The 13,625-nt window shown below is 43.5% G+C and overlaps 1 protein-coding gene across 5 annotated transcripts in view; it reads right to left on the bottom strand.

The window, feature by feature from the left end:
• Positions 1-3,055: 3,055 nt before the first annotated feature.
• Positions 3,056-13,625, bottom strand: part of Pak2 (p21 (RAC1) activated kinase 2) — a 63,452-nt gene continuing 52,882 nt past the window's right edge. For all 5 annotated transcript variants that reach the window (XM_052740477.1, XM_052740478.1, XM_052740481.1 and 2 more), the window contains 4 exons: positions 12,917-13,016; positions 9,985-10,181; positions 7,439-7,576; positions 3,056-5,618 (listed from right to left, as the gene is read on the bottom strand). In XM_052740477.1, coding sequence (XP_052596437.1) covers positions 5,532-5,618; positions 7,439-7,576; positions 9,985-10,181; positions 12,917-13,016 — 522 coding nt within the window. In that variant the 3' untranslated portion in view covers positions 3,056-5,531. The remainder of the gene's footprint in view (positions 5,619-7,438; positions 7,577-9,984; positions 10,182-12,916; positions 13,017-13,625) is intronic.

Here is a 13,625-nt window from a genome sequence, read left to right on the forward strand (position 1 = left end):
GAGAAATTCTGGCCAGTTCCTTAGTACCTCACCCAGGTAAACATTAGTTTCTAAGGTGCTCAAGCACATCAAAAATGCTTCCCCCAGCAGCCAGGACAGTGGGTTGTGTGTCCACATGTGCACTAGGAGGCCAGAGGTTGCTGTAAGGTGTCTCTCTCAGCTACTCTTTACCTTGTATTTTGAGGTAGTGTGGTGTCTGGCACTCACTGAATCTGTAGCTTACAGAATTGGCTGGAGCAGCTACCAGAGAGCCCCAGGGACCTGCCCGCCCCTACCCCATCTTCAGCGCTAGATTTTAAGTACAGGGCACCCCCGCAGCTCTTTTTGTGGGTGCCAGGACCTCCATCCTCATGCTTGTTTGGCAAGTGCTTTACTGACTAAAGTAAAGCACTTTACTATCTTGGCTACAACTGTTTTTAAGAAGCTTATTCTGAATCAGATTTAGAACAGAGAAGGACTGTGTTTTCTGTCTAACCATGGTTTATTTTTTAAAATTGTATGTTCATTAGTGTTTGGCTTGCATGGATGTATGTATACTATGTGCATGCCTGGTGGCCAGGGAGGCCAGAAGAAGGCATCAGATCCCCTGGAAGTGGAGTCACAGATGGTTGTGAGAATGCTCTACAAGATTAAGTACTCTTCATCCCTGGGCCGTCTCTCCAGTCCCCTGCTCAGGCTCTAAAGACCCTCCCTAATTTGGAGCTTTGGTAGAGTCAAGATAGTGCCAAGTGTGGCGGCACAGCCTGTAATCTCAGCTCTTGGAAGGTGGGGCAGGAGGATGATCAGGAGTTCAAGACAAACCATGGCTATATATCAAGTTCCAGGCCAGCTCGGGCTACAAACAAACAAATATGGTACCATGACACCATTAACTGGTTGTAAACAGTTATCCTTAAAAACACTAGCATACAGGGTGGGGATCTAGTTCAGCTGGTAGAGTACTTGTTAGCATAGTACAAATTCCTTGCACTGTGTGAAATTGAATGTGGTGGTGTATGCCCATAATCTCAGCACTTGGGAACAGGAGGAAGGGGAAGTCTGTCACCCTAGGCTACATAGCAAGTTTGAAGACAGTCTGGGCTATGCGAAACTCTGCCCCCCCTCAAAATGCTAATATTTTCTCTGAAAACCTTTTTTTCCTTTTTTTTTTTTTTTTTGTTTTTTTTTGAGACAGGATTTCTCTGTGTAGCCCTGGCTGTCCTGGAACTCACTCTATAGATCTGGCTGGCCTTAAACTCAGAGATCTGCCTGTCTGTGCCTCCCAGGAGCTGGGTTTAAAGGTGTGCGCCACCACTGCCTGGCTGGAAACCTATTAAGACTTTTAAATATTCTTTGATGCTATTCTGACAAAAAGTGGATATTTAAGAAAAGAAAAAATGGACATGAAATTTTATTTCTAGCCCTGAAAGAACAAATTATTCAGTCATGAGATACAGCAGTTAATAGCAAAATACAGTTAATTATGTGGGATTAAATTAAAAATAGAAGGCAATATAAAATTTGAAGATAAAACAGAAATAGGTTACTTTTTAAAATCCAACTCAATTTCTACCTACCATAACAAGACAACAAAAACATAGAAAAAGTGATTATTTTCCAAGCAAAAATTTGGAATTTCAACCAATTTTTTTTTTTTTTTTTTTTTTTTTGGATGCAGAATGAACATGTTTGACAAGGTTCTGTGTCTTTTCTTCTGCTCTTTGGGTAACACAGAGCAGGGAAGGAGAAAGACTTGAGCTCTTTCAAGGGCAAGCCAGTGCTTGATTCTGCCCCTAACTCCAGCATCTTTGCCAGAGTGGTCGCCGAATGGACTGACAAGGGGGTAAGCAAGTGTGGAGTTCCTTACAAAGGCTACAGAAGACCACTGGAATATCTATCACAGGCACAGGGGTGGCACCGAAGACCCATCTGTTTTGTATAGTGCTATGAGATTCTGTTAGAAAAACCAAATACAAGTGTTTAACTGGATTTTAGCAATAACTAAATTTTTTTATATTTGAAATTATGCAATAATGTCAAATAGTGGCCTAGATTCTGTTTTTACTGGAGCTAGGGAATCAAGCCTGGAGCTTTGTGCATGGTAGGCAAGTAAGCTACCACTGAGCTATACCTCCAGTCCCATTAACTACAGTCTGAAATTACATTAGAAACAGTTTAAGTGTAGGACATGGTGGTGCACGCCTTTCATCCCACTACTTGGAAGGCAGAGGCAGGTGGATCTCTGTGAGTTTGAGACCAGCCTCATCTACATGAGTTCTAAGCTAGCCAGGCCTATATAGTGAGACCCTGTCTCAAAAAGGAAAGAACAATTACATTTACCCATGTGACTGTGTGTGTGTGTGTGTGCGCGCGCGCGCGAATGTACATGCGCTTCTGTGTGTGCGTGAGTGTATATAGAGGTCAGATGACAACTCGCAGGAGTCAGTTCTCTCAAATCCTAGTGGCTAGGCTCAGCAGAAAATGCCCTTGACCACTGCTTGCTGGCCCCATAATATTGACAGTTTACTGACTACAGATCTCAGTATACTTCAAACATTCTCATATTCAAAACCAGATGCATGCTGTTTAAACACCTGCTTGCTAACTCTAACCAGAGTTAAGGCCTAGCAGCATTCTGGTAAGAACAGAGTGTATACACAGGAGCCCATGAAGAAATACTTCTAGGCAGCTTCAAGTTGCCTGTCAAAGGCAAAGCATGTTTAGGATACATTTCAAGCAGCTTAATATTTTATGTGGAATGGAACAGGATTCCTCCTTTGTTCCAGGAACTCAACCCATGAAGGCAGAGCTGTGCTGGTCATGGTGTGGAACACTGCAGTCACTCTTTACTGTTCTAGGTAGGACACCATGTTCTGTAAAGGCAGCAAAAGGAACAAGAGAAGATACCTTTGGGACCACCACCAAGTAAGACCACAGACAAGTGCGAAGGAACAGTTCCTGCCGACACAGAGGACGACTACCTACTAAAGCATGTTCAATGGGGCTTCTTCCTCTAAGAGATGACGAGAGTACAAAAGGTAATTATTAAAAAAATATGAATCATGAATTCATACAATTGTCTTTCAACAAGATCTCAACATTTTAATTTAAAATTAACTAATAAATCACAATTCTCTATTGCTTTAAAGATTATTTGTTTAAAAATGACACATCTCAAATGAACCATTACTATTAACTAGTACAGGTTAGTCTGTCCAGGTCAGGAGAGAATAAACAGCAGTGCAGCTCCCTTAACCTCGGAGTCAGGTCTGAGTGACAGAGTCCGTTGCCAGCAATGGACGTGCAAATAACCATCCAAGAAACTGTAACTACAAACCCCAAACTGCTTCTGTTGAGGGAAAGCCCTGTGGAGTCCCAGCATAAGGTGGGGCACTGGCATATGTCACAGGTAGTCTCTATGACTTAGGATGGAGTGCCTTCCTGAGCAGTCATGAGACAGACACCCAGTTCCATCATCTCCTTTGTCGGCAGCATCACCATCATAATCTATCCAGACAACTGTTTACAAACAATACTCACATCTGGAACTCAAGGGGCACCACAGCATCCCACCAGAAATCAACCAGTTTGTTTCTGTAATTTAGTGACAGTTGTAGAAGGCCAAATATAGTACAGAAAAAATGAAATCACATGGAAAATAGGTCATTAAGTGCTCTAGATGTTGAGTTTCACTGAAAACCTTTTCATTATGAGAACCCCAGAGACCTCCTCTTATCCCTGTTTGTTTGTTTTTTTTTTTTTTTAGGTTTTTCAAGACAAGGTTTCTCTGTGTAACAGTCTTGGCTGTCCTGGAACTCTCTTTGTAGACCAGGCTGGCCTTGAACTCACAGAGATCCACCTGCCTCTGCCTCCCAAGTGCTAGGATTAAAGGCGTGCGCCACCACCGCCCAGCTTTTCCCCATATCTTAATGGGCACAACAGGAAATGAAACTCTGACCCTTTTCCCAAGTATCCCCAAGAGCAAACTTATTCAATCATGATCTCTACTGTGCAGAGTGGCAAGCCTGTGTTAAGTTCTTCGAAAGGGGACGGTGGGGACAGGCACCTGAACCAACCACACTGCTTTCTCTTCTGTGGCCCCAGGAACGCAGAACGGACAAGTCCTCCTCCACAGGCCAAACAACAACGCAATAAGGAGAAGCAGAGGAAAGACAGGAGGGGAGGGCCGGCTAACAGCTAATGCTACAGGTCGCAGACCTTTCATTAAATCTTTAAAATAAAAGTAGTACTATCAATACGCACATTGCGGTTTTCTTTCTCCAGTTTTTTACGTCAATACTCTACTCATCCGGAAAAACAAAAACTCAAGTACCCCCAACACCTCAAATGACCCGCCACGTGCTTTGCTATTTCATCTCTCACAGTAAAACATTGATAATGGGTTGGGAACACTGTAAAGCAGGTGAGTCTTTACAGGCTACTGCCGCGAGCCTCATCTCTACAACATGAACATTTCATTGTTACAACTAGCCAGGAACTGAGCAAGGTTCAAATCGCTCTTGGTTTTTGCTACTCCCAAATACTTTTCCTTTAAATAGAAAAAAGTTCTTAGCTTTTAAATTCTGAAAATTCAATGGTTATTACTTGCCCTAGAGGGTGGAGGGGTGTATATGAAATAAGGGTTGATTCAAACAAAAGCCGACACCTAGAATCGCAACATATACAGACACTCATTTCCAAGGGAAGAGAGGGAAGGGGCGGCACCAGAGGCGTAAAGCCGGAGCGGAAGAACAACAGATCACTTTGGTTCCTAAAGCCAAATCTGGAGAAACAGGCAGAAAAGACAAAAATGGTAAGAACATACAGTCAGTGGGATTTTCTCTGTATCAATGATTTAGTTATAAATATAGATTATTAGTCCTCTTTCTATACATGTAACAAATGTCAAACTCACTACCATGAAATTTCTAAAGTTGACTCTTTCACATTTGTTAAAAAAGGTAAAAATCACATACTTTCCCCCTTTCAGTTTAAGCTCTAAACTGAACTACTACATGTACAACAGCTGGTCCTAACGTCTATAAAAAGTTAAAACATGTCAAGCTCCTTTGCCAATATAAAGAGCTACATAGTTCCTATCACACTTGCCTTGAATTTAGGCACGAGAAAAACTCAAAAGGAACGGGTCAGAGAAGGGAAGGCTACAGAGGAGAGAGAGAGAAGACCAGCAGATGAAATACTCAGACACCTCGAATCTGCCATTCAAGTATGGAAACACCCCAAAGGAGACAACAAACAGATCTACTGTAGTGGCAGTCATCAGAACAGTACGCAAACGTCAAGCGCTGTCTGCTGGAAATGTAAGGCTAGCAATGCAGTCCACGATTCCTTTTGGACCCTACAGCAGGGGTTCATCTGAAGTCCTAATTCTCTCACTGCAATTTTCTCTTGGTCATCTTTAGAAAATAGTAGTTTGCTTGTTTTCTCCATGTGATGCAGACTGTCTTTACACCCCTCAGAGTAACAATTTCATGTTTTAGAAAACTTCTTTTAGAAAATGGACAGAAGAATACGAGGCTTCAGTGACAACGTTAGCGGTTGCTCTTCATTGCTTCTTTAGCTGCCAGGATCAGTGGCGTCAAGCTAGATAATGGTTTGGCCAGTTTCAGGAAGGGATGCTGCGAGAAGGAGGGGAAAAAGGAAGTGCAGAAATGTTACTCAGTTAGAAACTAAAGCCCCCCAAGTTACCTATGGGTCATTATTTAATAAACTAAACATGTACTTTGATTCCTAAAATTCTCACACTCGGTATATCACTTTTACAGCTCCAAGGAGAGTTGGTTTGTGTGTGTGCATGAGCTTGTTTGTGTCCGTCCGTTGTTTTCATATTTGTGTGTATGTGTGGAGGCCAGAGTTCAATGTCAGGAGCCCTCCTCTATCACTTTTTCTTGTGTCTGTCACTGACTCTGGTGTCCACTGATTGGCTACAAGCTCCAGGGATCTGTCTGTTTCGCCAGCACTGGAGTGTACGGACATATAAAGTGTACAGAATACACAGACATCTCCCCTGCCCTGGTTTTGATTTTTGAGCTGTAGCTTATCTTGACTTCAAACTCACAGCAATGTCTGCCGACTCCCTAAGAAGTTGCTCCCTTCCCTTCTTCTCTTTTCGGCTTTTAGAGACGAGGTTTTGGTGTAGCCCTGGCTGTCCTCTTCACTTAAAGATCCTCTGAATGCTGGGATTAAAGGCGGGAACTATCATGCCTAGCTCTCTTTTTTTTTTCTTTTAATTTTTTAAAAATTTATTTTATGTCTATGAGTGCTGTCTGCATGTATACCTTTTTGCCAGAAGAGGGCATCAGATCTCACTAGAGATGGTTGTGAGCCACCATGTGGTTGCTGGGAATTGAATTCAGGGCTTCTGGAAGAGCACCAATGCTCTTAACCACTGAGCCATCTCTCCAGCCTGTCCTTTTTTTTTTCCCCTTAAATTACATTTTTTTGTGTGTGTGTGTGTGTGTGTGTGTGTGTGTGTGTGTGTGTGTCTAGAGATAGAATTTAGGTATTCAGGCTTGATGGAAAGTACTTTCACCAAGAGAGCCATTTCATCAACCCCCAATAAGTTTTCCTAACTGCATAACATCTACAGATTTAAGGGGCCAGGAGAATAGCTCAGAAGGCAGAGTGCCTGCCTTACATGCAGAAAGCCCCAGGTTCAGTCCCTAGCGCTGCACAGGAGGATGGTGGTACATCTCTGTAATCCAGCACTTGGGAGGCTCAAGATCATTCTCCATCTTCAACCACACTGGTGAGCTGTAGGCCAGCCTGGGCCATATATACATAAATGAATAAAGACAAAATAGTTCTACAGAGTTAAGACCCATAAATATACTTATGACAGCAATGAACAGGTCCAAGATTTGATTTAGTATAGAAAACTTACTACTATGATTAAAACTTTATGCAATTAAAAATTGTTTTTTAAGGGCTGAAGAGATGGTTCAGCAGGTAAAGGCACTTGCTGGCAAGTCTAATGGCCTGTACCGATCCCTGAGACCTACTTGGTGCAAGGAGAGAACCAACTCTTGCAAGTTTCCTCTGACCTCCATAATGTCTGTCTACATATACAAATGTGCTCGAGACACACACACACACACACACACACACACACACACACACACACACACACACACACACACGCTAAATATTTTGTTTTTAGAGACAGGGTTTCTCTGTGTAGTTTTGGTGCCTGTCCTGAAACTCACTCTGTAGACCAGGTTGGCCTCAAACTCACGGAGACCCACTGCCTCTGCCTCCCGAGTGTTGGGAGTAAAGGCGTGCGGCAGCACTGCCCGGCCACCACAGTTAAGTTTTTAAAAAACTTCATTGCTAGAAATGAAAGCCTGCTGTGGGGGACCTGCCGGACATGTAGCCAGTGAATAGGGAGACGCCGACACTATGAAGTCCACCCCCCAAAAGTTACCTTCACCAAATTTACCTGTAACAGTTCTTTGGCTGAACCCCTCTTCTCCACATCCATCTCCAAACACCGGTTTAAGAAATCCCGAAATATTGGGGAAAGTTTCTCTGGATTCTGAAGTTCAGGAGTTCCATTTGTTGCTATCAGGTACAAAGCCTAAAACATAGAAGATTCTGGCATATTAAAGTCACTCACAAAGTGACAGTGCATCAAGCTTCATCCTCTGGCCGGTCGCCCTGTGCTCTCCAGGGGCAGCTGTCTTCTTTCCCACAACTCAGGCACTACAGGCTGAGGGCTTCTGGCTCCCCACTGCTCTGAGACCTTCACCATCCACCTCCTAACTCATGCTCTGATGGTGTATGGATCTTTGTTTCAACATCCAGGGACTCCAGGCTCCTCCTCCTCCTCACTTCTTCACTATAGCTCTTTACACTGCAATCTCTAATGTTACTCCTAATCTGTGGTGATTTCTGTAGCCATAGAGAAGCACACCACATTCCCTGACCCTTTCTCCCCTGACGCTTCCTCAGATGTATGTTTATGGGCACACACTCTCTTCACCAGGACTAGTAACTGCACTAACTCATTTACTCCACAGCTCGTCTTTTTCACTCTTAGTACCCCAACACTAGCAACTATTCATTCATTCATTCATTCATTCATTCATTATCTATCGATCTATCTATCTATCTATCTATCTATCTATCTATCTATCTATCTATCTATCTAGGTTTTTTTGAGACAGGGTTTCTCCGTGTAGTTTTGGTGCCAGGCTGGCCTTGAACTCAGAGATCTGCCTGGCTCTGCCTCCCGTGTGCTGGGATTAAAGGTGTGCACCACTGCCGCCACCGTTGCCAGGCCAATGCCAGCAATTCTAACCCAGGTTCCACTGATCTTCCCAGTGTCCATCATGCCCTTTTTGTGTGTGTGGGTGCATAGTGGGGATAGAACCCAGGGCCTCGTGCTTGTTAGACAAGCGCTTTGCTGTGGGGGCCAACCTGGTCTAGAGTTCCAGAACAGCTAGGGCTGTTACACAGAGAAACACTGTTTTGAAAAACCAAAAAGAAAAGGCAAAACCATTCTGGCTGACATCCCTTAAACCTGACATCTGCTTACACTAGGCATGGAATCTCAGCATTCCAGATGCAGAGGCAGGAGGTTTACTTGGTCTATGCATAGCAAGTTCTAGGCCAGGCTGGACACACAAAACAACCCAAATAAAGTAAAAACACCACTTACTACCTCATATAGGTTCTTAGTGCTTCCAATCAAGAATCTTCCAAACAAGACCCCCCCCCCCCACTCCATTTAGTCTCCTTCCTGTTATTTATTTATTTATTTATGTTGGGAGTTTAGGGGGAGGTTTCGAGACAGGATTTCTCTGTGTAACCCTGGCTATCCTAGAACTCACTCTGTAGACCAGGCAGACTTGAACTCACAGAGAGCTACCGGCCTCTGCCTCCTGGACTAAAGTCAAGGTCCTCTGCAAAAGCAGCCAGTGCTCTTAACTGTTGAGCCATCTCCCCTGACCCTCTCCTTGTCCCTTGAGACAGGACCTTGGCTTTGTAGCCCTGGCTACTCAAGATATAGCTGAGACTGGCTTCAAACTTGTGGCCATCCTCCTGCCTCAGCCTCTTGGTACCACATTAGAGGCCTGAGCTACTGTTAGGAAATGTAAAGGTTGGAGAGAGAGGTAGAGTCCATCCTCTCAGCTGCTGGAGCACTCAGTGCAGTCTACTCTTTTGTTTGAATATAGGCTTTAACATTACCATTTGGGCATCTTACCTCAGAGAACTAACTTTCCTCATCCTTGGGACTTAGGAGCCAAGATTCATTGGTGATAACCTTGCTATACCCAGGGTACCTAAATGTGTAGGAAAAGGCACCTAATGGGCTGGGGATGTGGCTCAATTGACAGTGTTTAGCATGCATGATGCCATGGGTTCAGTTCTCAGCATCACATAAAACTGGGTGGTAGTGGTATACATCTGCATGTCTAGTGCTTGGGAGGTAGAGGTAGGAAAATCAGAAACTCATGGTCATCTTCAGCTATAAAGCAGCCCCCACCCCCACCCCCCACACACAACAAGAAGGAAAAACCCAACTATCTAGGGTACTTCAACTCTGTAGAAAAGCAATTCCATTCACATTAACAAAACTGTATGACTCACTACCCCAAATCTATAGACTTTTGAACTCTCTACTCTGTAACTCAGAGGCAATACAATTTTTATTGTATACAGAGAAAGAGATTAGATCTCATCAACCATATTCTAAATTCTTGTCTAATGGTTGACATAAGCCAAGTACCCAGTTTGTTGAAGAAAAGGACTTCCTCCTGGCCTTGAGTGATGGCTCCCTGTGAAGACACCCCCTGCCAAGTCTGACAGCCTGAGTTAAGAGGAGAAACCATCCCCACCAGTTGTCCTCTGACCTCCAACACGTACTGTGGCGCGCGCGCGCACACACACACACACACTCAAAGAAAGAAAGAAATGCAAAACCTTTTTAAAGAAAAAGCGAGGTTTTTCCTTACAATAAGGCTAGCATCTCACTGGTCTTACCCTCAGAGGATTTTCATTGAGGTATGGAGGCTCTCCCTCAACCATCTCAATAGCCATGATGCCCAGAGACCATATGTCAACTTTGGGGCCATAGGCTTTCCGTGTAACCACCTCTGGTGCCATCCAGTATGGCGTTCCAACCATAGTACTGCGTTTGCTCTGCTCAGGGGTGATCTGGGCACAGAAGCCAAAGTCAGCTACGGAAGAAAGCAAAGCACCAGGGTTATTGGCTTCAAGGGATACTTCCATCTGTCCCCCTCAGCAGACGTGGCTGCACCCTCATCATCCACCTTCCTCTTTGCAAAGAATTTGAAAATAAAGCAGAACAGTAAGTTTAAAATTTGAGGATGTTATTTACTAATAATTTTCACATTTACTTTTGACAACAACATACACAGTATCAGGTCTTTTTCTTCTGAATAACTAATTCTTTTCTACAGAGTTAAAATTGAAAGTGGTAAAAAAAAATTATCCAAAGTGAACAATAAAACTAAATGCAGTGAGCCAGATGGTGGTGGCGCATGCATTTTAACCCAGCACTCAGGAGGCAGAGGCAGGCAGATCTCTATGAGTTCAAGGCCAAATGGTCTACAGAGTGAGTTTCAGGACAGCCAGGGCTACACAGAGAAATCCTGTCTCGAAAATCCAAAACAAACAAATCCAAAAACCTAAATGCAGTGATTAAACCTGGCAATGTTCAAGACATGGAAGCTACATTTCTTTCTTTTTTTGGTTGGCTACTGTTTCTTAATACTTTCTTTTAACATTTATTTTGTGTATGTAGGGTGCATGTGTCATAGATCACGTGGGAATTCAGAGGACAATATTCAAGAGTTCATTTTCTCTAACCATGTGGGTTCTGGGAACTGAACTCAGGCTGTCATGTTTGATAGCAAAACCTTTACTGGCTGAACCACTTGGCCAGCAGGAATTGAAATTTTAATAAAACAGCCAGAGCTAGATTCATTATGCATCCAACTCAGCAGAAGGCCTAGAAAAAGTCCACACTTAACTGTCTCATTTACGCTTAAAGAACAAGATGCCTACTGTAGTACCTGATACTACACTAGCTGGGATGAGAACTTATAAATTTGTTTCTTCTGTTGTTAAACCCATTTAACTCCTAATTTTTTAGATTTTTTTTTTTTTTTTTTTTGGTTTTTCGAGACAGGGTTTCTCTGTGTAGCTTTGCGCCTTTTCCTGGAACTCACTTGGTAGCCCAGGCTGGCCTCGAACTCACAGAGATCCGCCTGGCTCTGCCTCCCGAGTGCTGGGATTAAAGGCGTGAGCCACCACCGCCCGGCTAATTTTTTAGATTTTATTCAGACTGGGTTTCAGGTAGCCTAGGCCGGCTTTGAACTCAAGATGTAGTCAGGAATGACCTTGAAGGCCAGTCAAGGTGGTGCATGCCTCTTAATCTCAGCAATCGATAGGGAGCCAGAGGCAAGTCCATCTCTGTGAGTTTGAGGCTAGCCTGTTCATACAGTGAGTGCCAGGACAGCCACAGCTAAGTGGTGAGATCCTGTCTCAAAACAACAACAAAAACAAATCCCCCCAAATGAATTTGTGAGACTCCCAACAGCCTTCTGAGTGCTGAGATGATAGGGATGCACTACCATGTGACTCCTTACATAACCTGTCAGCAAGTGGCCTTGTTACCCTTAGACTTTACTGTTATTATGTATAAAAACTATCAAAGAACTGCTTGTTTTTTTTAGTCTATAACTTTTTTTAAAAACAAACAAACAAACAAACAAAAAAAAACAGGGTTTCTCTGTGTAACAGTCCAGGCTGTCCTGGAACTTGCTCTGTAGACCAGACTGGCCTTGAACTCAAGAAATCCAACTACCTCTGCCTCCTGAGTGCTGGGATTAAAGGTGTGTTGGGATAGTCTTACTGTATAGACAAGACTGGCCTGGAACTCACTGGAATGAAAGGTTGTGTCATCACACCTGGCTTTATTTCTGGCTTTGTGAAGATAGGGTCTCATATTTATAAGATGAATACATATATAGCTTGAGGCCAGATGAGATACATGATACTGTCTCAAAAACATGGGGGTGAGGGGTGGGGGGGGGGGAGGCACAGTTTGGTACTCTGGGTTTAGTCCTAAACTGCATAAAACTGGGTGTGGTGGCACACCTGTGCCCTCAGCACTTGGGAGGCAAAAGGCAGGGCTTCTGCAGGTTCAGTCAGCCTGGGCTGTGTAGTGACTTTACAGCCAGTCCAGGCTATAGAGCAAGCCCCAATGCAAAAGAATAACAAGTGTTTCGACCACTTGATTATCAAATAACACTTTAGAGAGTGTGGCTAAGAGAAGGGGGTGGGGAGGGGAGAAGGCCCTTTTAGCAGATGAGATTTAAAATAAAAAAGCTTTTGGTTTCTTGATTCAAGATAATGCTTTGAGTTTTGAAAGTGGTCCTCCAGGGGATGTAGTTTGGACTGTGGCCCTGGAAAAAGTCTGGCTGGTTCATGACTTCCTGTGTCGGACAGATAAGGTTTTAGGAAAGGAGACTGTTCCATGTCACTCTGAGGTCAAGGTCACACAGTCTTTCTCCGATTAGGCTGTCTCCAAACACTCTATGAGGGTGAAGGGGCAGGCTGAGAAAAATACGCCAACAATTACACCCAGTCACATTTCCTACAAAACAGAATCCTATCAGGGTAGCCCAGATATCAGTCCTCTGCATATCATTTTGTTTTATTTTAATCTCCAAAAATAATTCCCAACATTAGTATTTTCCCTATTGTTCATATGAAAAAACAAAACAAAACACAAAAAACAAAGACACATCAAGTAATTTGCGCAAAATACTCATCAAGTAGTAAGATAAACACAAGTTGTCCAGTTCACAATGCACATTTAACAAGTCACCCACCCTTCAGACAGTAAACTACAGATACATTAAAACGTCACTTCATTGCTACTCACTAAGTTTAACTGAGCCTTCCATTCCCAAGAGCACGTTGTCACTTTTGATGTCTCTGTGGATCACTTGATTAGCATGTAAAAACTCCAAGGCCTGTAAACACTGAATACAGAGAACACCTATCAATAAAACAACCCAACAAGTCCAAGGGAGGTCACATACAGTGCAAGGGTCTGAGCACTGCCCTGCCCAGTAGGAGGCCCTCCAAGATTTAATATCTGGAGAGAAAAGATATCCTTTTACCTGCAAAGTCAAGAAAAACAAACAAAAGCTACAACTTTGGCTGGGCATGATGAAACATGGCTGTATTCTCAGCACTGGGAGGCTGAAGGAGAAGAATGGAGAGCTCCAGGATAGCCCAGGTTGAGTTGTACAAAGCAACACTGCTTTAAAAAAGAAGGCTGGTGGTGGCGCATGCCTTTAATCAAGCACTCAGGAGGCGTAGGTAGATGGATCTCTGAATTTTGAGTCCAGCCTGGTCTACAGAGTTCCAGGACAGCTAGGGCTACACGGACAAACCCTGCCTCTGACAAATAAGTAAATAGCCTAAAAAACAAACAAACAAACAAAACAACCCAAGATATTCTTCCATTGTCCGCCCTTGAACGCTATTGTATAGTGAAAAATGATCAGAAGTCCTGATCCTCCTGCCTCTACTTCCACAGTGCTGGGATTACAGGGATGGGCCATTACGTTAGGCTTATTAACTAA

The sequence above is a fragment of the Peromyscus californicus genome, unplaced genomic scaffold (genome assembly GCF_007827085.1).
Source record: "Peromyscus californicus insignis strain IS unplaced genomic scaffold, ASM782708v3 Scaffold_16__1_contigs__length_79575227, whole genome shotgun sequence".
Classification (NCBI taxonomy): Eukaryota; Metazoa; Chordata; class Mammalia; order Rodentia; family Cricetidae; genus Peromyscus; species Peromyscus californicus.